General features: G+C 41.3%; 1 protein-coding gene across 3 annotated transcripts in view; it reads right to left on the bottom strand.

Annotated features, from left to right (window-relative positions):
* Window positions 1-5,904: 5,904 nt before the first annotated feature.
* The window catches only part of KLF8 (KLF transcription factor 8), a gene marked incomplete at its 3' end in the record, with an annotated part of 76,776 nt that continues 58,188 nt past the window's right edge, over window positions 5,905-24,492 (bottom strand). For 2 of the 3 annotated variants that reach the window (XM_084871130.1, XM_084871129.1), the window contains exons 3-6: window positions 21,176-21,743; window positions 16,178-16,280; window positions 15,207-15,346; window positions 5,905-12,434 (exon numbers count right to left, since the gene is read on the bottom strand). In XM_084871130.1, the coding sequence (XP_084727256.1) occupies window positions 12,253-12,434; window positions 15,207-15,346; window positions 16,178-16,280; window positions 21,176-21,743 (993 nt within the window). Of the gene's footprint in view, window positions 12,435-15,206; window positions 15,347-16,173; window positions 16,281-21,175; window positions 21,744-24,492 lie in introns of those variants that run through there. The other variant, XM_084871131.1, reaches the window with a different exon arrangement.

The raw sequence follows: 24,492 nt of genomic DNA, 5'->3' as shown, positions 1-24,492 counted from the left end.
CCTCCTTATTTTATGTGGCCAGATCTCCTTGTACATACTCCCAAGTGCAGCAGACGGAGCAGGTGCAGTGATCATAGTGCTCTTGGAAATAGGGACAAGGGTCTGTGGGCAAGGTGGGAAACAGCTGAAGCTATAGCACCACCTTCTGGAAAATAAAATAGAAGTTGCCTGTGACCAGTCTGGCGAATTATAAAGCCCACAAGATACATATAAAAGCTTCAAAGTTTTGTCATGAGGAAACAAGAAAAAAGAATGGAGTAGCTCTGCCCACATGAAAGCTAAGAAAACACCAGATATGGCAACACTAATCATTTGTACCCCATCTGAAGGCAACCAATAAAGATTTAAGGAGGTGTCTACTACTTCAATGAGAAAACAGTAGTGGGGAAAAAAAAGAGATATTAAAAAATCAAGAAAACGTTAATATGTCACCTCCAAAATATACCAATAATTCTTCAAAAACTGAGCTTAAGGTGTAGAATACTGTTATTTAGCTCATAAAGATTTTGGAATAAATGTATAAAGAATTCAATAATCTACAAAGAAAACACAAAAGGAAAGTTCAATTATATTAGAAAAATACACGAACAAAATAAGCTTTTTGCCAAAGAGTTAGAAATCATCAAACACCCAGAAATTCAATAAGTGAGATGAATAATACATTAGAGAGCATCTTCAATAGAGTAGAGCAGATGGAAGATAGAATAAGTAACTAAAAGAATAGGAATTTTGAAATAATACAGTTAGGAATGAACAAAGGAAAAGAAAAAGAACAAAGAAATCCTTATAATCGATGTGTCTCAACCAAAAATAAAAATGTTAGAATAATGAGGACTCCAAAAAAAGAAGAAATGGATAAGGTGACCAAAATTTTATGTAAAGAAATAGTAGCTGAGCCCAGCTGGTGTGGCTCAGTGGTTGAGCATCGACCTATGAACCAGGAGGTCACAGTTAGATTCCTGGTCAGAGCACATGTCTGGGTTGCAGGCTTGACCCCCAGTGTGGGGTGTGCAGGAGATCAATTATTATCTCACATTATTTATATTTCCATCTCTTTCTTCCTCTCCCTTCCTCTCTGAAATCGATAAAAATATATTTTTATATAAAAAGGGAAATAATAGCTGAAAGTTCCCAATCCTGGGGAAAGATTTTGAAATTCAAGTTCACAAACCTAACAGGTACTCCATTATCTCAATGCCAAAAGACTTTCTCCAAAACAAATTATAATAAAACTACCAACAGGGTGAGTCTAAGATGGTGGCTTAGAAGGATACTGAACTTGTCTCCTCCCAAGAACATATCAAATATACACCTAAATTTGGAATAATTCCTCCTGAAAGATAATTGAATAGCTTCTACACAACAAATGAGAGAGACTGCATAGAGAAAGTTGGGGAGCCACTAGTGGTCTCTGGGAGCTGAGGGAACTCTCTGTGAAAGAAGGAAATGGTGAGCACCATTCTTTACCTATCCCTGGATATCAGGTGAAAGTTCCATCCAAGTTCAATGGCTGACATGAAGGGTTGTTCACCCCTCCAGAGCTAGTGCCAACAGGGACAGGAGGGTGCCATAGCCCATGCACATGAGGTTTCCACACCCAGAGAGTAATCAAATGGATATGGCATGGTGCTACTGCACACACCCATGGACTGTGTGTGCACACAGAGCTCCTCAGCCCAAAGATAAGATGAAACTAGCAAAGCACCACGGTGCCCACATGTAGCACTGCTCTGTCCAAAGAAAGCGCAAAGATAGTGGGGTGCTTCTGCGTAAGCTCATAGAGCTGTTCTACCAGGAGAAAGTGCAGACCCAGCAAAGTGCTGCAGTACAAGCACACAGGGCTGCCCTGTCCAGAGAAAGTGAGGCACTACGGTGAGCACACACAGTGCTACCTCACCAGGAGAGGTTGCATAAATGTTGGGGTGCTGCTGCGTGAACACATAGAGATGCCCCCTAAGCCAAAACCTCCTCCAAATACAAAAATACAACCCAGAACTTCCACTTCTGGGCATTTATCTGAAGAAAACAAAAATACTAACTCAAAAGATGTATGCACCCTTATGTTTATTGCAGCCTTACTTACAAGATATGGAAGCAACCTAACTGCCCATTAGTAGACCATTCAATAAAGAAGATGTGGTGTCCTAGCTGGTTTGGCTCCGTGGATAGAGTGTCGGCCTGGGGACTGAAGGGCTCTGGGTTTGATTCCAGCAGCAAGCTAAGCTACCTGTCAGAGTGTCTGTGCCCTGGTGGTCAGTGCACATCATAGCAACTGGTCGAACGGTCAGACACTTGGCATATTAGGCTTTTATTATACAGGACTAGGGGCCCAGTACATAAAATTCGTGCACTGGGGAAGGGTCCCTCAGCCCAGCCTGCCCCCTCTCACATCCTGGGAGCCCTCAGGGGATGCCCTAAGCTGCAGTCTGGCCTCCCTTTGTGGGAGGCGCCCAGATCAGGGGAAGGCGACAGCCCCATCATCCTGCTGCCGCAGCCACTGCCAGTCACCACAGCCACCAAGGTGTTTTCATCAACACAGACTCCGGTCCCTTCACCATGAAAACATGACAACTTTCTTTAAGCATTTTCAAGATGTGTCTTTCATAAGATATGACATTTCTTTCTTTTTCTTTTTATCCTCCCCTGAGGATATGTTTCCATCGTTTTTTTTCCCCTTCCCTCCAATCACAGGTTCAGCCCCTACCCAAGCCTAAAGCCTCCGCCCCAGGCTTTAGGCTTGAGAACGGGTCCCTTCCCCCCCTCCCCTTCACTTGCAGGCTTGGCCCCTTCCCCGCCCCTCTGATGGCCAGCTGGGAGTGAGCTGGGTGCTGAGGAGGTTCCCAGGACCCAGGTATGTATGCAAATTAACCACCATCTTTGTTGGGTTAATTTGCATACTCACTCCTATTGGCTGTGGGCATAGCAAAGGTATGGTCAATTTACATGTTTCTCTATTATTAGGTAAGATTATAAATCAATAAACCAGGTAGAAAAAAATGTAATTTGGAGAAAATGCTTAAGGAAAATATCCAGGCTACTAATGAAATTAACACCTTCAGATATTTAGCACAAGGAGCCAAGCAATCAGGTCAGTTTTCTTTATACCCCTCCCCTCATGAGAAGGGTGAAAAGCCTGTATTCTAGGCCATTCACACCCACCTGTTTTGGTTCTTATGATCTCTTGACCCAGATGCAATGATTCTTGCTTTGATGTCCCCAGCATATGCACCTTCCCCTTGCTAACCTTCTTTAATTCTTTTGAAAAATACACCTGGTTCCACCTTAGCCAGTTTGGCTCAATGATTATAGAGCAAAGGTTGCGTATTCGATTCCTAGTCAAGGGCACTTACCTCTGTTGTAGTTCCCTCAGCCCCTATAGGGGCGAGTGTGGGAGTCAAGCGATGTGTCTCTCTCATGTGGATGTTTCTCTCCCCCCAGCCCCCAACACTCACACTTCCTCCCTTCCACTCCTTCTGGAAATCAATGGAAAAAAATATCCTTGGGTGAAGATTAATCAGAAAAATGTACCTGGTCCCATTCTCACCTATCCCCACTCATTTTCTGCCCAGTGATTGTACCTAATCTGACAAATGAATCAGTATAATGTACTTGTGGAGATCAAATATGATTTATGTATTAACTCTCCCAAGTAATAGTGTGATTTTTTAAATAAAATAATTCAGAAGAGAAGTGTTTTTGCATTCACTATTCCCTTGACCATATTTTCTGCCAGCCCTACAAGTTGTTCTGCCAGCCCTCCTGTATCTCAGACTTATTTTAAACCCTCAAACTGAGGTCCTTCATTTCTCACAAAAAGTACAGTAATCTAGTTGGTGTGGATTCTTCCAAAATAATATGATTTCAAGATCATTCCTCGTAGGTTAATATGGATCTACTTCATTCCTATTAACTGCCACATTGTATTCCACAGAAAAGCTTATACCATAATTTATTGCCATTCCCCTATTGATAGACATTTAGGTTGTCTATAATTGGTCATTATTATAATCAATGCTGAAATGAACATCTTTACTGTACATGCACCAGCCTCTACATATATAAGCATCCTTGTACTATAGACACCAAAAAGTAGAATTTCTAAGATATAGGGTATGTGATCTTTTTGGTCATAATAAATACAGGAAATATTCCCTCCAATATGACTAACACTTTTTATCTCCAACCAGTAGTGAATTATATTTGCCCATTTTCATATATTCTGTCAACACTGGGTCTTAAAAAACTTGTAATATTTGCTATTTAAATGAGTAAAAATAGTTCTTATTCTAATTTTATTTCCATGATTAGTAGTGAGGTTGAACTTATTTTTGTTTATTGAATATATATAATCTATCTGTGAATTATTTGTTAATTTTTATTCATTTTATAGTTTTATTATTTGTGATTTTTTTATATATAGGGTGTCCCAAAAATGTATACACACTTAACAGCTGATAGCTCAATTGATGTCTCTCTATTTTCAGATTTAGCCCATTGAAATTAATAATTATTCAAAGGACTTATGTGCACACATATGAGCCTAAACGGTGGTCAAGGACAATAGGGGGGTGGGGGCATGAGTTGGGGAGTGGGAGATTGGAATGGGGGGTTGAGGACAAATATGTGATACCTTAATCAATAAAGAAATTAATTTTAAAAATAATAGATTAAAAAAAGAAAAAATTTCAAAAACAAAAAGCAAAGTGTGTATGTTGGACACGCTTGTGTTATATGTGTGGCTGTGTTTTACCTTCTTATGGTATCTTATATTATTCACATATTTTGAATTTGCAGAAATATATAACACATATCTATTATGATATTTAAGATACTGCTGTGTTGTTTTCTTTCTGGTATCCCTCATTAGGAAGTGAATTGCTTGAGAGTAGCTGTATTTTATTCGTTTCCATAGCAACCAGCAAAGAGTCTGGATTATTGGTCGCTTTTCAGTCAATATTTGTAGCATCCAGTTGATTATGCTTTTAACCCAAAGGGATGACAATAACTCTTAGAATAAAGAAATATTACCGGAAAACCTATAAGTCCTGAGAATTCTTGTTTTGTATCATTTGTAATAAAAAATCCCTTTCTGGCAGTCACTCCTCGATCTGTTTTTCTAGATCTTGTTCTCAATTTTTCTCACAGGATTTCCCCCTTTCTACTTTCTCCCCAGTGTCTCTGAAAGACAAAGCTTCCCAAAGCAGAGTCTTCGAACAAGACAGCCTCCCACATCCCCACCAAAGGTTGGTATTTATACTAAAGTAGCTTTGGAGTTTAAAGCTGTCCCTATCCCCTCCTCTTCTGCAGCCCTTCTTAGAAAATAACAACAAAAAATAAATGATGGTGAGAATAGGAATGGGCAGGGAAAGCCAGCCAACTGAATCAGTATCCACAAGAGCCTTTGTAGGGAATATTTTTTAAAAGCATTCAGGCTTAGCCAGAATGGCTCAGTGGTTGAGCATTGACCCATGAACCAGGAGGTCATGGTTCAATTCCCCGTCAGGGTACAGGCCCGGGTTGCAGGCTCGATCCCTAGTAGGGGGGTGTGCAGGAGGCAGCCGATCAATGATTCTCTCTCATCATTGATTTTCTATCTCTTTGTCTCCTTTCCTTTCTGAAATGAATAAAAAATATTTTTTTAAAGAGCATAGTCTTCATGAGACCCCATTCTGGGATGTTGCTGACTAGATTACCAATAATAGGGAGGGCCTCATGTGCTTAAACAGAGAAATTATTGTGCTTAAGACAGACCAGCTTCCTTTCTTACCCCATGCTAACATACAATAGTTTCATCACTATAGTTTACACAGCTTGGGCCACAGGACCTATCTATCTATGTCATGCTATATGGAGGAAACATAAAATAGAGACAAAGTCAAAATAATATCCATGGTATGTGAAGTTTAAAATATTTTATTAATAAAAAAGTACAATAATCAAACATAACAAGATTGCTTAGTACCCAAGCACACACTCTGCCCGGATGCCACAGAGAGAGAGAGTCTCTTTAGGTTAGAACAGAGTAACCTCTAAAGTGGCCATGCTAGCTGAGGAAATCCTTGAGTATTTCCAGGTGCACAACAGGCTCATATATAAGAGATTGTTCGTGATCCTAGCCTCAAAGCCATATCTCTGGAGCAAGAACTAGTATAACATAGAGGAAAATGGGGTGCTGCTCTAAAGCACTGAAATAACGAGGCACAAACATAAGAGTTATAGAGACTAAAGCTTATATACTGTTCTGTAATTTCCTTAAACAAACTAACAATGACAAAAAAAATTCAGTCAGTCCCTTCACTTCGGGCTCCTTTCCCCAACATACATACACAAATACGCTTCTGGGACTGCTCTGCTGCTGTGACCTCCCGCCAAAAACCAGGGATGGACAATTCTAGGGATTCTCTTCCTCTTTTCATTCAGAAATACAAGAAAAACAGCACTGCATACAACATACTTCAAAAGTAATGTCCAACACAACTACTGACCCTGGGAAACATCTATTGGAAGGGAAAGAGAGTTTAACTGTTAACAAAATAATCTCTCTCCCTCGGCCCTCAATCCACCATCGGAAAAGGAAATGGAAGGTGAAACCAGAGTGAGAATCAAAGAAGTATCCTGCCACTGGTATGAATTGCATCCTCTTCCACCCCGCTCCCACCCCAAACATCCCACCTCACTTTCCTCCTATCTATGCTGCTCAGGGTACAGGAAGTGGGGAGAGAGCAATGGAACTGGTGAAGTTGAACTGAGCAGTGTCTGGAGGGCTCTGGGAAATTGCCTTTGTGCTTCTGACAGGGTGACATGTAATGTGGTCCAGGCAGAGTGAAGAAAGGGTAATACAGTGTTTGTAGCAATGGATTTTGTCTACCTATCCCTTTAGGCCCTAATATGTTTTGAGTCTGGAAACAGATCAGGATTCTATAGTTAGTAACGAGGAGAATGCAGGAAAAGTGAAAGTAGAATAGGGAATAATATTGCTTCCAGTGACCGCTCTTCAATGATCCTTGTCACTGACTCAAATTTAGCTCTATATTACCAAAAAAAAGCCTAATCCTCTCCGTTTTCTAGGGCAAATATAGGGGATTATCCTTATCATCATAGTGATTATCACAATACTTTTTATTCATTTAGGAATCTCCCATCGTTGTTGCCAACATCCATTAATAAGAATCCTCACAACATTCCTGTGAGGTAGATATTTAGGTCCCCATTTTACAGATGGGTTAACTGAGGCACAGAGAGGTGATGTGACTTGCCTAAGGTCAACCAAGCAAGAGATGAGAAAGTACGGGAGAGGTAACTTAGGGTAGCACCCTTAATGTTAGAGAGCCATATTTGCCCATGAGAAAGGAGTGTTATATTTTATTTTCATTCAGGCACACCCACTTTCTTCTGTGTCCATCTCTCTATGTAGACAATTAGCACACTGTAGGGGAACCAATAATTCCCTAGACCTATTGAAGGTTGGTTCAATACCCAATGGTTTGGTTATTGGGGAAACTTTTGGGGGGCAGAATAGATTTTCAAATTCTTGGAACCATGATGATAGAAATCCCTAATTCCTAAATTTTGCAGATCACTTGGTTTCAAAAAGTTGTTGGAGTTTGAAAACATGTTACTATCATACAAATAAGCACTGTGTTCTAGTTGTTATCCAGTGTACATATGAACAATTCAGATACTGCTATTTATAATAATAAAAGCATAATATGCTAATTAGACCAGATGTCCTTCCGGATGAAACTGGGACTGCGAGGGGAGCCTGGGTCCCAGGGGCCCAGAGGGAAGCTGGTGCCAGCAGTCGAGGGAAGGAAGGCCTACTCTTGCACAAAATTCGTGCACCAGGCCTCTAGTATATTTATACTAGAATTGCACAATTAAGCAAATAGATGTCAGAGTGTGGGAGATAGCTTTCTTACTGTTTGAGTGGGAGGTTACAAATGATACATTTGGTGATGGACTGGTACTGGCAACATCAGTATGAACTCACGTTTAGCTTAATAAAAATATGGAAGATTACCTATAGAAATATTTGTAGATATGTGTATATATACATGAGTTAGTGTACATACATATATTTTTTTGTTCTGTCAACTGAGATGGCCTAGAAGCAACAATACCCCAGTAGCCATAAGCATACTTAATCCTAGATCTTGGTTTCTAATACAATTATCCATTAAAAAGAATCAGGGCTCCTGAAAGAAATGGTTGATTATAAGAGTGCACCAAAAATATATAAGATGAGCCTGGAGCATCTTGTAGTGCCAGCAAATAAATATATGCTAAAAAAAAAAAAAAATGACGGGGGAATGTCAAAAGGACTTGGGAGCCAACCCAAAAGAGCATCCAATGGCCAAAACTGGAACAATTTGAGCATACAAAATAAAATTGCATTGGATTATAATCCCAAGAATAAAGTAAATGTGAGTCCATACTGATACAAGTAAATTATTGCATAAATTAAATGAGGGAGAAGAATCAAATCTCCCGTGCAGAATTTTTTGTAGATATTCACACTCTAGGATGCGGTGCACAACTCTCCTTAAGTGTGGGATGCATAGTGACTTCCCTCTAAAGAGTACAGTATGGAATGTGGTGGAGAAAGTACAAAGGAGGAAGCTGACAAACACAATGTCAGCTCGGTAGTCCAAGTCAACATCAAAGATTAAGTCATGTTCATTTGATGCGATAAAAAGAGCTCTATGGTCTTCCTCCTTTTAACCTCAGTTTAATATGAGAAAAAGATCAGACAAATCTCAATTGAGGAACATACTATTCAAAAGTGTCAAGGGGAAAAAAAATCTGAAAAAGTGCCACATTCAAGAAAAGCCCAAGAAGATATGACCACTAAATGTGACATATCTTGAGTGGGATGCTGTAACAACAACAAAAAAAGGATATTAGGTAAAAGTTTAGGAAATTTGAATAAAGTTTGGACTTTAGTTAATAAAACATCATTATTACTTCATTAATTATAACAAATGTGCCATACTAATGAAAGATGTCAATAATAGGAAAAACCAGGTTATAGGGTATAGGGAAACTGTAGAATCTTCACAATTTTTCTGTAAGTCTGCAACTGTCCTAAAATAAACAATTCATTTAAAAAGAAGTTACCCTCACAAATCTTTCTGTCTTACCCAAAATTCTTTCCACCTAATGTAACCAACCAATTCACATTCTTCAGTTTTTCCTGAATTTTCCAATTATAATCATCAATAGTTATGTTCAACTGACAATTATCTACAAATGGAGGAACTCCACTGCAACAAATCCCAGGATATTGTCCAATCCCAGCAAATAAGGTTGCCTAAGAGCTACAGTTCCTGCCCAGCCAGTGTTGCCCAGCACTCTGAGCATTGTCCCACGCACCAAGAGGTCGAGATTCAAGTCCCAGTCAGTGCACATGCCTGGGTTGCAGGCTCGATCCTCAGTAGGGGGTTTGCAGGAGGCAGCTGATTGATGTTTCTATCTTTCTCTCTCTTTTCCTCCCTCTCTAAAAATAAATAAAAACATTTATTTATTTATTTATTTTAAAAAAAAGAGCTACCGTTCCTTTTCATCTCGCTGTCTACCTAACAGAATCCTATGTGCTTTTGGTGCAGTACTCTATTGTACTATATTTGAATCCCTGTATGTTATGAAATACTCAATAAATTTTGACACATCTCTTAAAGAGTATATAATGATTGGAATGACTTTATTATTATTTGGAGGGGACTATTAATAAAGCAGTAACAAAATCCCTCCTTACTTTGCAGGAAAAAAATGAATAAAGATTTAGGTGGCAAAGATAGCAATTTTAGGAGTTTTAATTTGATCATCATAGTTAGTACAATAGTATGTTTGATAGCCTTTATTTATTAACAGGTTATATACTCCAATGCAAAAGATCCTGAGGTCTGGGGAGTGTTTTGAACTCTGGGAAAGGGAGTTTCAGGATCCAAACTCTGGAGAAAATGGGTCCTTGAACTCTACTGTGAAACACTGTATCAACTACTCAGTTATAAGCTTAAGCCAATATAATATATATGATGGTAAGTCACTTTTAACCATCTTAGAGCTACATAAAAGTTCCCTTTCAGTCTATAGTGTGGAACTTAGACACCAAAAGTCAGAGGAAAGTCTGTTTCAAAATAACCATGAGAAGTGTAAAAATCCACGTGTCGTTTTGAATAATACAGGCAGGCCTTGAATTCATAAAGGTTTATAATCTGGACATTGCATGTTTAAATGAGGTAAATCAATTCTGAGATATTACAGAAAGTGTCAGAAGAGAAATATCGTGTACCTGATGTTATATGTCCATGACCACAGGCACACTTTACTTATTATATAATCAGCCGAGTGTTCTAATTTTCTGAAGCATAACATATAAAATTGGACAAATACTGCAACCAATCATGTAAATTTTTCTCTAATCTGATTTAATAATGTGACCCCTGGGAGAATGAGTGTGCAGGTCCATAAGGCCTCAAGGAACATCTGTGGAAAGGATCTGACCCGTATTTGTCTCATCTGTAAAATATGAATGATGGATAGGACTAGTTGGCTAATGGGATCCCTCGTTGGTGCTAGAATTCTATGATTTATTCAGAATGGACAAACCTTGGGAGGTAGTAACCTAAAATATGTAAGCAGGGACTGGTTGAATATCTGCCAAGGAAGAGGGGTTCCATATGAACCTTTAGGAGAGAGGCTGAGTCCAAAGTGAAGGGATACAAACTCCCCCTCCCCCCCAAAGAGAGGAAATATGACATGTGGAGGTAGATCTGAGGTCCAGAGCCTGGAACACAGGGTTTTATGTCTCAGAGACTATTATGAAATAGGTTTGGTAACCAAATGTCTATATTATGCAATATGCTGTAATGGCTGAAAGAAATGCCATAGGTGCTCATAGCAGTTGCAGAGCATCAAATTGCTTTCAGAAATTATCTCAATTTTCACTAGAAGCCTCCTATTCCAATTGAAACACAGGAATGCATGCTAATAATGCCATGGAATGAACAAATCTTTTTCTTACAACCCCTCACCTTTCTATGACATGGCCCCAGTGTATGATTTCTCATCATGCATTATACTCATAATAGTTGCTTTATGTAAACAAAAGAATAAACAGTACAGTACAGCCCCTCGAGACACTGTCTCAACAGGCTGCCATTTGAATGAGGTTTGTGATTACAGCACTTTTAGCGTCATATCCAAGTGACAGTCCCTCTCTATTTTTTTTATTCTGCTTCTTCCTGTCATGGTCCAACATGCTCTCCTGAAACACTTTTCATCCTACCAGCATGTCAACGTGTGCTTCAAATATTTGTCCTAACTCCGTGGTCGGCAAACCGCGGCTCGAGAGCCACATGCGGCTCTTTGGCCCCTTGAGTGTGGCTCTTGCACAAAATACCACGGCCTGGGCGAGTCTATGTTGAAGGAGTGGCGTTAGAAGAAGTTTACGTTTAAAAAATTTGGCTCTCCAAAGAAATATCAATCGTTGTACTGTTGATATTTGGCTCTGTTGACTAATGAGTTTGCCGACCACTGTCCTAATATTTAACCCCAAAAAGAAGGTGATTGTGCTGTAAAATCCTTAATGTTGAAGGAGGAAGAGAAGGAAGGAGAAGGAGATGGGCAAGATCACTTCATTCCCTTCAATGGACTTAAGAAGCAGAAGTGCCCGCACTGTGTGAAAACCAAACTGTCAGGACAAATAGGACTGGATTTACAAAACCTCTGAGTTTTGCATGGGACTCAGTAAGTTCACTGAGAATGTGTCCTATGCTCAGGATGCCAATCCATTCTACCAACAAGCTACACTGTTATGCCCTCTTCTGTCTAGGAACTTGAAAAAAAAAAAGTCATTTTAAAACACTACCAACCACTTTTAAGTACTGATTTTTTCAAAAATATGGATAAGAATTCTAGAACAAAAGGAGGGAAAAACAGGAAAAAAAGCAGCATATGTTTGTTCACAGCCTTGAGTTGGATTCCTGTTTTGTTATTGTAGAAAAAGTGTCCCATCTGCGACCATGGGTGCCACACTTTTTATTCAACCTAGACGGAGATGTGAGGATGGAATATGAGGAGCCACCATGGGAAATCAGCTATTTTTGCCTCCAGTCTCATCAACCTGGCTCAGTGAGCTACTCCGGTCCCATCCCAGAGGCAAGCTGAAGTCAAAGAGGAAAAGATGGTCATGACCTCAGCGCACACCCAGGAATGAGACCAGCGCAGCTCTTCTCGTGCGGACTGTGGAGCTCACATGGTGTCATGGCGCCTGCGGTGCAGGGACAGGTGGTCAGAGCGAGAAAAGCTCCGGTTGCAGTCTGTGCACCGGAAGGGCTTGATGCCCGTGTGCTTGCGGAAATGGCGAGTGAGCTCATCCGAGCGAGCAAATTTCCAGGAGCAGCCATCCCAGGTGCATTTATAAGGCTTCTCTCCTAAAAGGGAAAGATGAAGAAAACAAAACAAGGGGAGTCAGAGATGTTTGGACACAGAAAAGATAACAGAGGCTGTAAGCTTTTAGCAAGGCTTTGGTCAAAAGGTAAGGCAATCACTTTGAAGATAGGCTCTTGTTCAATCTCACAGAAGTACTCCGGAGAAGGCGGCAGGCGCTGGCTCCAACAGGCCTTTGCTTGAATCCTGGCTCTACTACATACCAGCTGTGTGACCTGAAATAAGTAACTTCTCTCTGGCTGGGTCTCTGTTTAATCATCTCTAAAGGTGAAGAAAATAACTCGCAGGGCTGTTTGACACATCTCTTCTGAACACAGCTAGTAAATGAGAAACCTGGGATCCAAACTGAGGTCTTTGACACTTGACCCTGCACCACACTGTAGCAGCCACACCCTCCCCTCTAATACCTCCCAGCAAATAGTCAAAAGGAGAGACACATACCCAGAAAGAAAATGTGATCCACTAGAAGGAGCCCTCAGCTTAGCCTACAGGCTTTCTTCTGTGTCAGGTCAGAAATTAAAGTGCATGGAATGGGAGGAGGAGATTAAGTCAAATTTTTAAAAATAGTTCATGCTCAGTATCTGCAGGGTGCTTCTGGGTTACATATGGAATATGTATGCTCTGGATAAAAAGCTAAATGAAAAAAAGTAATAGAAAATACATTAACACAAGAGGATCCCATTAGGGTGTGTAAATCACACAGTGCATGTTTAAGTACTCAGAACAAAGGTAATATCAATATACTTAAATGCAAATTATGAGATAAATTATTAACAGTAAGTGAATATCTGGAAAGTGAGGAGAAAAGCTGTGGGAAAAGGACTTTCTTTCTTTTTTTTTTACTTCTCACTTTTCTGTGTCAATTGAATATTTTAAAAATCATGATATCATATGTTATAATAAAATTTTATTTTCTTTGTTTTATATCCATTGTAATCATAGTAAACATACAGTATTTATTTCAGATGTACAACATAGTAATGTGGTCATCTCACTAATTCTAAGAATCATAAAAGAGAGAAGAGACATTACAATGGATGCCTCAGATATAAAAAGTATTATAAGGGACAATTATGTACAATTGTATGCCCACAGACTACATAACTTAGAAGAAATGAATAAATTCCTAGAAACATACAACCTACCAAAACTGGCTCAAGCCCTAACCAGTTTGGCTCAGTGGATAGAGCATCGGCCTGCAGACTGAAAGGTCCCAGGTTTGATTCCAGTCAGGGGCATGTATCTTGGTTGTGTGCACATCCCCAGTAGGAGGTGTGCAGGAGGCAGCTGATTGATGCTTCTCTCTCATCGATGTTTCTAACTCTATCCCTTTCCCTTTCTCTCTGTAAAAAATCAATAAAATATATATTTTTTAAAACTGGCTCAAAAAAAAAAAAAAATAGAAAGCCTAAACAGGCCATTAACAAATAAGAAGATTGAGTCAGTAATCAAAAATCTTTCAACAAAGCTGGCCGGTGTGGTTCAGTGGTTGAAAGTCGACCTATAAACCAGAAAGTCACAGTTCAATTCCTGGTCAGGGCATATGCTGGGATTGCTGGCTTGGTCCTCAGTAGGGGAATGCTGCTGGTCAACGCTCAACCACTGAGCCACTCTGGCTGGGCCCCCTTCCACTCTTGTAACTCAATGCTTCCACCACCAACCACTGCACTTAATATGCCCTGGCAATGCTGGGCTTCCGTCAGTTATTAGAACAAGACAAACTTACTCCTGTCTCCTAGCTTTTGTACTCTGCCTAGATAAGAGTAACACTTTCCTTAAACTTTTGGCATAGTTGGCTCCTTCTCATAATTATGTCATTTAATGTAAGAACCTTTTTTAAAATACTGATTTGAACAACCTTTTCAAAAGCATTTATTAGACAACTGGAGAAATTTGATATTAAGAAATTTTTACATTCCTTTCTTTGAGCACTTTAAATATCTCCTGCCACTCCCTTCAGCTTATTTTTAAATGTCCGTTGCCTTTTAAAGATATATTCTTAAGTATTTATGACAAAGATAATATGATGTCTGAAATCTGCTTCAAAGTAATAGTGTGGGATGGGGGCGTTGCAAGGGGTGTGGAGGAAACAAAATTGGCCACATACTGAAATAATTGCTGAAGTTGTCTCTCTCTCTCTCTCTCTCTCTCTCTCTCTCTCTCTCTCTCTCTCTCTCTCCATTCCTTCCACTCTTTCTAAAAAAATCAATGGAAAAATATCCTCAGATGAAGATTACAAAAAAAAGGAACACCTACAGGTAATCAATGGAGATGATGGCCATTCAGAAGACACCAGGCTTAGTGTAGTCATAGGCTGGTTTTATAAAAGCTTCGAGTAGCCAAAACCGGTTTGGCTCAGTGGATAGAGCATCAGCCTGCGGACTGAAAGGTCCCATGTTCGATTCCGGTCAAGGGCATGCATCTTGGTTGCAGGCACATCCCCGGTTGGGGGTGTGCAAGAGGCAGCTGATGGATGATTCTCTCTCATCTCATCGATGTTTCTAACTCTCTATCCCCTCTCTCTTCCTCTCTGTAAAAAAATCAATAAAATATATTTAAAAAAAAAAAAAAAAGCTTAGAGTAGGAACAAGGCATAAGAGTAAAAGCCATGAATGGAATCTAATCCATGATTATAAATGGATCAATCTTTGAAGACTTTCTTCCCTTCCTATCTCTCAGAGGCTATACGGTGTGTGTGTGTGTGTGTGTGTGTGTGTGTGTGTGTGTGTTTTGGGGTGGGGTGAAGGTGACCAGACCTGTATGGATTCTGCGGTGGGCTTTCAGGTGAGAGCTTTTGGTGTATACTTTGCTACATCCTGCAAAGTCACATTGGTGAATCCGTCTTCTTTTCAAGTCAAGGGACTCTTCTCCCTGCATTTGGGCCATTGCTGCTGGTCTGAGCAAAAAATAAAAAAAGAGAAACAGGGTCAATGAATGCTTTTAATGTGAAGTCTAAATAAATGGACATACATGCAGTAGGACCACTGCATACATGCAAATTAGTCACTAGACCCTTAAAAGAAGAAGTAAGATAGTACAAGCAATTCCCTCAACTAGCCCTTCCTGCTCAGTACGTGCAGGTTCCAGGAGGTGGCAATGTTTCCTTGGGTGATTTCTGTTCCCAAACAGTGTGAGCATTTCGCAAGTCTCATATTTGTGTTTAAAGAAATATATTTTTCATATTACAGGGGTGCTCAAACTTTTTAAAGTGGGGGCCAGATCACGGTCCCTCAGAGAGCTGGAGGGCCGGACTATATGAACTACTAATTCCTACTGTAACACCTCGGCTGCGCTCACTGCCCAAAAAACCTGGCGGGCCGGATCAGACTCCTCTGCGGGCCGCATGTGGCCCGCGAGCCGTAGTTTGAAGACCCCTGTCATACAACATGGTTGCTAAAATACAAGCCAACTACTTTGTTAGTCCCAACACTGGATGACAAGGCTGCTTTCAACGTACAGAAAGAAACCCTATGCAGCTGTACTTTACAGGAAATTTGCCGATTTTTCAAGGGTAAAATTGATGATCTACAATTAGAACCTAACTCTGCCACAATATGCATGCCCGTGCACATGGACGCACACAAACTCATACCTTTGCTGGGAAAGGTTTCCCTATATTTTTTTGTCCCCAAATTCTTGCTACTGTGTCTAAGAATTTGTTCCATTTCTACCACAGATACACATATATACTTAGAAAGGGTCTTGAAGTGAAGACCAAAGTACTCACTCTTGCTGCAGTCCCTGTAAGGCCAAGGATCCACTCTCATTTGCACTTTCCTCACTGTCACTTGGGACTTCCAGTGGAGACATAGACATGGGGTCAACTTTCACTAAAAGCAAAGCAAAGGAACAATATGGGCTACAAATATGTGTCTCTGTTATAATTTTCAGGATTCCCAGTTTGGCCCACAATGAGAAGGAGCAGAAAGAAAAATAAAGGAAAGGAAAAGATGGGAGAATTGTATTTGTGTAGAAGGAAGAGAAGAATATTTAATTTAGCATAGTGGGAAAGAGCAATTCCTTTGAGGGAAAGATACTCAGGAACATTCTGGTACCACAAGAATAAGCTTCTCTGGGCTAGGGAGTGGGATAGGACAGTGAGTTTCTCTAGGATAGGGTCTGGTTACGAATGAACTCTACCTCCAGCCCCCAGGATAGGGTCTGCTTAAAAGTCAGGTTCAATGTGTGCTTGTTGAATCATACTCTCTGAATAGTTCCCTGGCTGTCCTAAGACAAATGCCTAGTCTCAGCCCACAGGTGATAATGCCCCCTTTGGCTTTTGTGCTCCTAAATGAAAACAAGCCAATGAAACACATACCGGGTAGCTAGTAGGTGTTTGATACATGTTACATCCTTCCTTTTCCCTATGTTGGAAGAAGCCCTCAAATATTTCTTATTATCAACTAGTGGTCCCTCTTGCAATCCAGGACCACTGGTTCCTAATCACTCACCTGCCTGCCTGTCTGATCACCCCTAACCACTCTGCCTGCTGGCCTGCACACTCCCAACTGCTCCCCCCACTGCCGACCTGCTCGCCCCCAACTGCCCCCCCTGCTACCAGCCTGCTCACCCCTAACTGGACCCCTCTGCCAGCCTGCTTGCCCCCAACTGCCTTCCCCTCCTGGCCTAATCACCCCAACCGCCTCTGCCTTGGCCCCGCCACCATGGCTTTATCAGGAAGGATATCTGGAAGGTGTCCCGGAAGAGCTCCTGGTCTAATTAGCATATTACCTTATTATTAGGATTGATTACTTGTGTTTCTGACACCAAACGAAATTCAATCCTGTGGTCAGCAGTCTCCTAGATCTAGTAAAAGCTAGAAACTGAAGGATGCTAATAAAGTTGAATGAGGAAGGACCTGGCTAGTGCAATTGCCTTCATACCTTATTGTACATCATTCACTGAAATGTTTTAAACATGGCCCTGGCCAGGTGGCTCAGTTGGTTGGAGCACTGTCCTGTACACCAAAAGGTTGCAGTTTCGATTCCCAGTCAGGGCACATACCTAGGTTGTGGGTTCAATACTCGGTCCGGGTACGTACAGGAGGCAACCAATTGATGTCCAATTGATGTTTCTCTCTCTCTCTCTCTCTCTCTCTCTCTCTCTCCAGGAGGTAACCAATTGATGTTTCTCTCTCACATTAATGTCTCTCTCTCTCTCTCTCCCCCCCCCCCTCTTTCTCCCCTCCTTCCTCTCTCTAAAATCAATAAACATATCCTCGGGTAAAGAAAAAGTTTTAAATATGCATCTCAATATGTATGTGTTTGCATGTGTGTTATAAATGTGCTAGTATATTACAATTTTGTGTACATTATGAAAATAAACAAAAAAATAATATGTGAGGGGTGAGAAAATGCAAATAGAAATGCTGCTACTTTCTCCTTGTGCTATAATTGCTTTGGGCACCTCTCTCACTTGAGGTGGAAGCCTACCATTTTGGAGACCACTGAGCTAACGGTCTTAGCTTAGCTTGAAACTACATGAAACATTTTTAAAACATATTGTTTATTTAGACTGGCTCCAATGGACTGATGAATATTATGGTGGGAATTCAAAGCCCCTTCAAACCATCCCGAGGTGCTACCACTGTCTTCATCAGTAAATTCTAACACGGGGAATTTTATTTTTCATTTCATTTTTTCTTTGGTTCTCTCTCCCTGTACAAGAATTTATAACTATATTTTAATTAACCTCCTGAGGAGATCTCAAAAATAAGATTGTGAAGAATATTTACATTACCAAAGTTAACCTCTAGTCAATGATGATGTTTTTATTCAAAAGAACATTGCAGAGTCTCAGAAATTTGATACTTGATATGTTGTTTTTCAGCATCCTACATTTAGTGATGCAACAATCACAAGGCATTAGATTTCAATGGTTGAAAACACTTAGAAAGTTCATTATACACACACACACACACACACACACACACACACACACTGAGTGGCCAGATTATTGTGATCTCTGAACACATAATAATCTGGCCACTCAGTGTATATCCTGTATAATAAAAGGCTAATATGCAAATTGTCCCCTCAACCAGGAGTTCAACCAGCAGGCAGGCCGGCCAACTGCCCATGTCCCCTCCCCCCCCCCCCCGGCCAGGCTGGCTGGACCCCACCCATGCACAAATTCATGGACTAGGATTCTAATATATATAACACTTAGTGGCCAGATTATTATGCGTTTGGAGCTGAAATCTGGTTCCTAGTCAATTCTTCCCTTTGGTCTTTTTCATTCATGTTAAATATTTATCAGCTCCTCATTTGACATGGATTTCAGTCCTTGAACCATTCTAATCTCTCTCCTCTAAGTATACTCCAATTTCCCAACATCCTTCCTAAGACATAACATCCAAAACTGATCAGAATGCTATAGATGGGGTGAAGCTATATATATTGAAACACTTCGAGAAGATATATATTTTTCTTTGATCATTCCCAATTATAAACTACTTCCAGGAGGGAAAACTGGATGGTTGGGGGATAGTGGTGAAAGGGACACTTACTTTATACATTTTTGAATTTTGAACTTATTTTAAAAATTAAGCAGAAGGAAAGATTATAGTAGATGAACTCTCTCCCAGACAAATGTCCAAGTTTGTTCATCTAATTTTTAAAATATTTTTATTGGTTTCGGAGAGGAAGGCAGAGGGAGAGAGAGATAGAAACATCAATGATGAGATAGAAACATCAACTACTGGCTGGCTGCCTCCTGCACGCCCCACAATGGGAACAAGCCCACAACCCAGGCTTGTGCCCTTGACCAGAATCGAACCTGGGACCCTTCAGTCCAAAGGCCGACACTCTAGCCACAGCCAAACTGGCCAGGGCTCATCAAATTATTTTTTTGTGAGACAACTGTTATCTATCACTGTGTTAGGTTCTCTGAAGACACCAAAAGAGAAATAAAACACAGTTTGGTCCTTGAGAAATTTACAATTCAGTTAGGAAGAATGCCCATATATGGTGATACAGGTGAGTAAAAAAGTAAAATGGAGGGTGACAGATGCTAAAATGAGGAGGAACATAAGGAAATGGCAATATTTCAAAGGAGACTTTTACCTGCAGGGGAAAAAAGTGTTAGGAGCTTAGCAGGATCTAAGTCTAGCTAAGTATGTAGGCCTAGAAACATTATCAACTTGTCTGCCAAGGCATTCCTAATGGCATAGAAGGACAAAAACACTCTCCTGAAAAGCCCCTTAGCATAAAAACTATTTTTGAAGTTTGTGTTTTATCTTAAAATGTTATTCAAATTTTATAATTTTCTCTTTAATAAAATCATATTTTTAAAATATAAAATGTTTTAAATTACTGAACTCTCAAATAATATATAGGTTCCAGGAAGATACATAGTATTTCACTCAAGGATATGCATACTCCAGTTTGAGAAGCATGGGCTAAACAAAAGAGAGTTATTGTACATTCTTAAGCATTGAAATGACGTGATAAAAACAGTGTGTATGGCCGGGACCGGTTTGGCTCAGTGGATAGAGCGTCGGCCTGGGGACTGAAAGGTCCCGGGTTCGATTCCGGTCAAGGGCATGTACCTTGGTTGCAGGCGCATCCCCAGTAGGGGGTGTGCAAGAGGCAGCTGATCAATGATTCTCTCTCATCGATGTTTCTAACTCTCTATCCCTCTCTCTTCCTCTCTGTGAAAAAATCAATAAAATATATTTAAAAAACAAAACAAAACAAAACAAAAAAACAGTGTGTATGAAAGATTGTGCTTGAAGCTGTGTGCCAGGATAATTGGAGGGGATAAAAAGAGGCAGGAGATAGGACAATTCAAAAAGAGACTGGATGACAGTAACTAAGATATGGAAACAGCCCACGTGCCCATCAGCAGATGAGTGGATAAAAACAGCTGTGGTACAGACATCAAGCAATGAACTTGTATGCATATATACATGACCCATGGACACAGACAATGGAGTGGGGACCTAGCAGGGGGAGGAGGATGGGACTGGGCTGGAAGAGGCTAATGGGAGGAAAAGAGAACCTATGTAATCCTTTCAACAATAAAGATTTTTAAAAAGAAGCTGTAGCACATATATAAATGGAATATTATGAGGCTTAAAAAAAAAAAAAAAAAAAAGGATCTCTTACTCTTTGCAACAGCATGGAGGGACCTGGAGAATATTATGCTAAGCTCTATAAACCAGTCAGAGAAAGATGAGTATCACATGATCTTACTCATATGTGGAATCTAATGAATATAATAAACTGATGAACAAAATAGGTCCAGAGACATAGAAGCATGGAACAGACTGACAGATCTCAGGGCAGGGGGTGGGAAGAAGAGATTAACCAAAGAATACATATGCATATATGTGTAGCCCATGGACACAGACAATAGTGTGGAGGAGGCCTGGGGTGGGTTGGGGTCTGGGTGGAGGGAGGCAAAAATAGGGAAAATTGGGGACATCTGTAATAATGTCAATAAATAAATGAGAGAATAGCCAAAATCGGTTTGACTCAGTGGATAGAGCATTGACCTGCGGACTGAAGGGTCCTAGGTTCGATTCCGGTCAAGGGCATGTACCTTGGTTGCGGGCACATCCCCAGTAGGGGGTGTGCAGGAGGCAGCTGATCGATGTTTCTCTCATCGATGTTTCTAACTCTCTGTTCCTCTCCCTTCCTCTCTGTACAAAATCAATAAAATAATAAATGAGAGAATAGATTGATGGAGGTGAAGCTGAGGAAAGGGGCACAGTGACGCTCACCTGATCCAGCATTTTTGCCATCTCCTCCAATGAGTGGGACTGTAATGGCTGCAGGGTTCGCATCTGCAGGCAAAGCAGTATACACCATGGGCAGCGGTTGTACCACTACCGGGATGGTCTTCAGGGCACTCATTTTATTTGGCAGACCGACCGAGGGGATGGTGTGAATCACATGGAAGATCTGCTGGCCACCAGTGCCCTGAGAGGAGGCCAGGATAGGGCCTGGAGTCAGAACGGTAGGGATGTTTGCTAAAGTGCCTGCATCAGATGACGAAGTGGACACGACAGGAGTCTGGGGAGCAGGCTGTGGCTTGGGAGGGCGGACTGGCGCTTGCAGCATGCTGGCAGGCTGGAGAGGAGCCTTGGGCTTGTGAAGGGAGAGGTCGACTGGTTCCACCTGGGGCAGGCTGAAATCATTGGCCAGAAGTTCTTCTGGGGGCTCGATCTTGATGTCATTAAACAGAGCTGGGTTCTCCATGGGGTTGGCATCCAGAAATGGTAGAGATGTCATATTACCTCTGCCTGCTGCTGTCTTTGGGGGATCTCTGATTTGAACAGAGCCAGTGACCTGAAATAAATTAATAAACAAATGAGAGCCAGGGGTCCTCAAACTTTTTAAAGTGGGGGCCAGATCACGGTCCCTCAGAGAGCTAGAGGGCCGGACTATATGAACTACTAATTCCTACTGTAACACCTCGGCTGCGCTCACTGCCCAAAAAACCTGGCAGGCCGGATCAGACTCCTCTGCGGGCCGCATGTGGCCCGCGGGCCGTAGTTTGAAGACCCCTGGGCAAAACAGTCAGTGCTAGTGCCCTGAAGAAGAAACACATGAGCAATGAAAGGAAGACATCTCCAATCTCTTCTCAGGAACAGAATGTATAAGGAGTTGAAAGAAATGAGGCAGGAGTACATTAAAGAGGGAAAAGGAAGGGACACTTTCCTGAGGATGGGTACTAGGCACTGTATCAGGCAATTGATACACATTGTTTTACAATAATCTTTATAATAATTTTGCAAGATTAATTAAAGTCAACACTTTCTAACTATTCTATTTACTAAAGAGGGAATATGCTAATTTACCCTCACACCATCTCAAAGATGGCAGCGCCCACAGCCAGTAAGAAGGGAATATGCTACTTGACTGCTCCACCCTCAAAGATGGCGGTGCCCAGGCAATGAGGAAATATGCTAATTGACTGCCCCCACCCTCAAAAATGGCAGCACCCACAGCCAATAGGAAGAAATGTGCTAATTGCTACCATACCCTCAAAAATGGTGGTGCCCACAGCCACAAGATGGTGGTACCCAGTCCCCTCAGCCCGGCCTCTGGAGTCCCCCAGTCCCCTCAGCCCCCCAGTTGCCCAAGGGCCCATGTGAGGCACAGGCAAGCCTTGGATGGCAGCTGCCCAGCCGTCCAGGGCCACCAGAGGCTCAGGTAACCAGGGCCAGCCGAGGCTTGCGCTGCCGGCAGTGGCAACAGCAGAGGTGTGATGGGGGCATCACCTTCCCCTGATTGCTGGGTCGCCTCTCACCCCTGAGGGCTCCTGGACTGTGGGAAGGGGCAGGCTGGGCTGAGGAACCCCCTCCAGTACATGATTTTTCATGCACCAGGCCTCTAGTCCACTATAAATACTGGGCTAAGTCCAGTGAGGACACACATGAATGAGGTATAACCAAAAGTATTAATATACTATCTATAATGATAGAATGATGTGAGTAGTTTTAAGTCATACCATAGTAAGTGATGCAGCAGACATATAAATGAGGTGTTTCAAAAAAAGAAAATGGAGCCCAGCCAGCATGGCTCAGTGGTTGAGCATCGACCTATGAACCAGGAAGTCACGGCTCTATTCCCAGTCAGGGCACATCTAATCCCCAGTGTGGGGGTGTACAGGAGCAACTGATCAATGATTCTGATCATTGATATTCCTCTCTCTCCTCCCTTCCTCTCTGAAATCAATAAAAATATTTTTAAAAGGGCACAAAGAAGCATCCATGTTTCATCTATGTAATTTAGTCAGACTGCCATCTGCTTTCTCCCTCTGCTAGGCTATGGCACGCTTGATTTTTTTCATTTACAATCCCGCATCTCAACTCAGGCCTTGTTCAGAGTCCAAATACTGCTTCAATCTGCTTCTCTAAGACAGGACTCTGTGATTTGTCCCACTGTTTCACATACTTCTAAATTACTCAGTCCCTCATGGGTGGATACACTCCATTCAGGTTACGGAGCAGTAGAACCTTGTTGGTGGTGGGGAGGAGAGAGGATAGGGAGAGAATGTTGTAAAAAGAAAAAAAGGCTATTTAAAGTCCTCTGAATCCCGGAATCAACATAAACTTATTTTCCCCACATTTCCCATGTGTCTCTTCATCTGGCTAGTCTCCTTCCCAGATTAAAAAGGCAGAATACTAGGAATCTCTAAGAAAGAACAGGAAGAAGTATTTCTTCTTATAGTCTCTCTATCATGATTATTAATAATTTTGAGAAATAAAGTTACAACAGAAAGCATAAGAAGAGGTTAAGTGTAGTATAATTTGCCACAAGAATATAGACTGTGGGTGTTGAGAACAAGTAATAAACAGAACACATATGAGTGACTGATACAAGTAATTTAGCATTCCAGGAGCTCAAGTGTACTAGAGATTAGTGAGAGTTGGAGTTATCAGTGAAAGTTTTATGAAATAAATGGAATTGGAATTTGGACCCTAAGGAAAGTGTGGGATTTGGTAAATCAGACAGACTGATTGAAGCACATGCTGGGCAGAAAGAATGGCATAGGAAAAGGTATCACAAATGTTTGACCCAAATAGTTAATATTACAGAGAATTTATTAATTTTCTTGGTTGTAACAGTGTTGATGTTGTTAGATAGGAGAAAGTCAGTATTTATAGGTGATGCATACTGAATTATCCTTATTTTAATATATATTTTTTATTGATTTCAGAGAGGAAGGGAAAGGGAGAGAAGAAATAGAAACATCAATGAGGAAAGAGAATCACTGATAGGCTGCCTTCTGCACGCCCCCTACTGGGGATCAAGCAGCAACGCAGGCAGGTACCCTTGACCAGAATCGAACCTGGGACCCTGCAGTCCGCAGGCTGACACTCTATCCATTGAGCCAAACCAGGTGAAGTTTCTTGATGCAAATTGTATTCAAAGGTAAGAAATGAAGAGAGAGGAGAGAGGAGAGAGGAGAGAGGAGAGAGGAGAGAGGAGAGAGGAGAGAGGAGAGAGGAGAAAGAGAGAGAGAGGGAGAGAGAGAGAGAGAGAGAGAGAGAGAGAGAGAGAGAGAGAGAGAGAGAGAGAATGAGAGACA

This window comes from Pipistrellus hanaki, assembly GCF_964339955.1.
Source record: "Pipistrellus hanaki genome assembly, chromosome: X".
Taxonomy (NCBI): Eukaryota; Metazoa; Chordata; class Mammalia; order Chiroptera; family Vespertilionidae; genus Pipistrellus; species Pipistrellus hanaki.
Note: the sequence above shows the minus strand (reverse complement) of the source record. Positions and strands in the feature narration are given on the sequence as shown.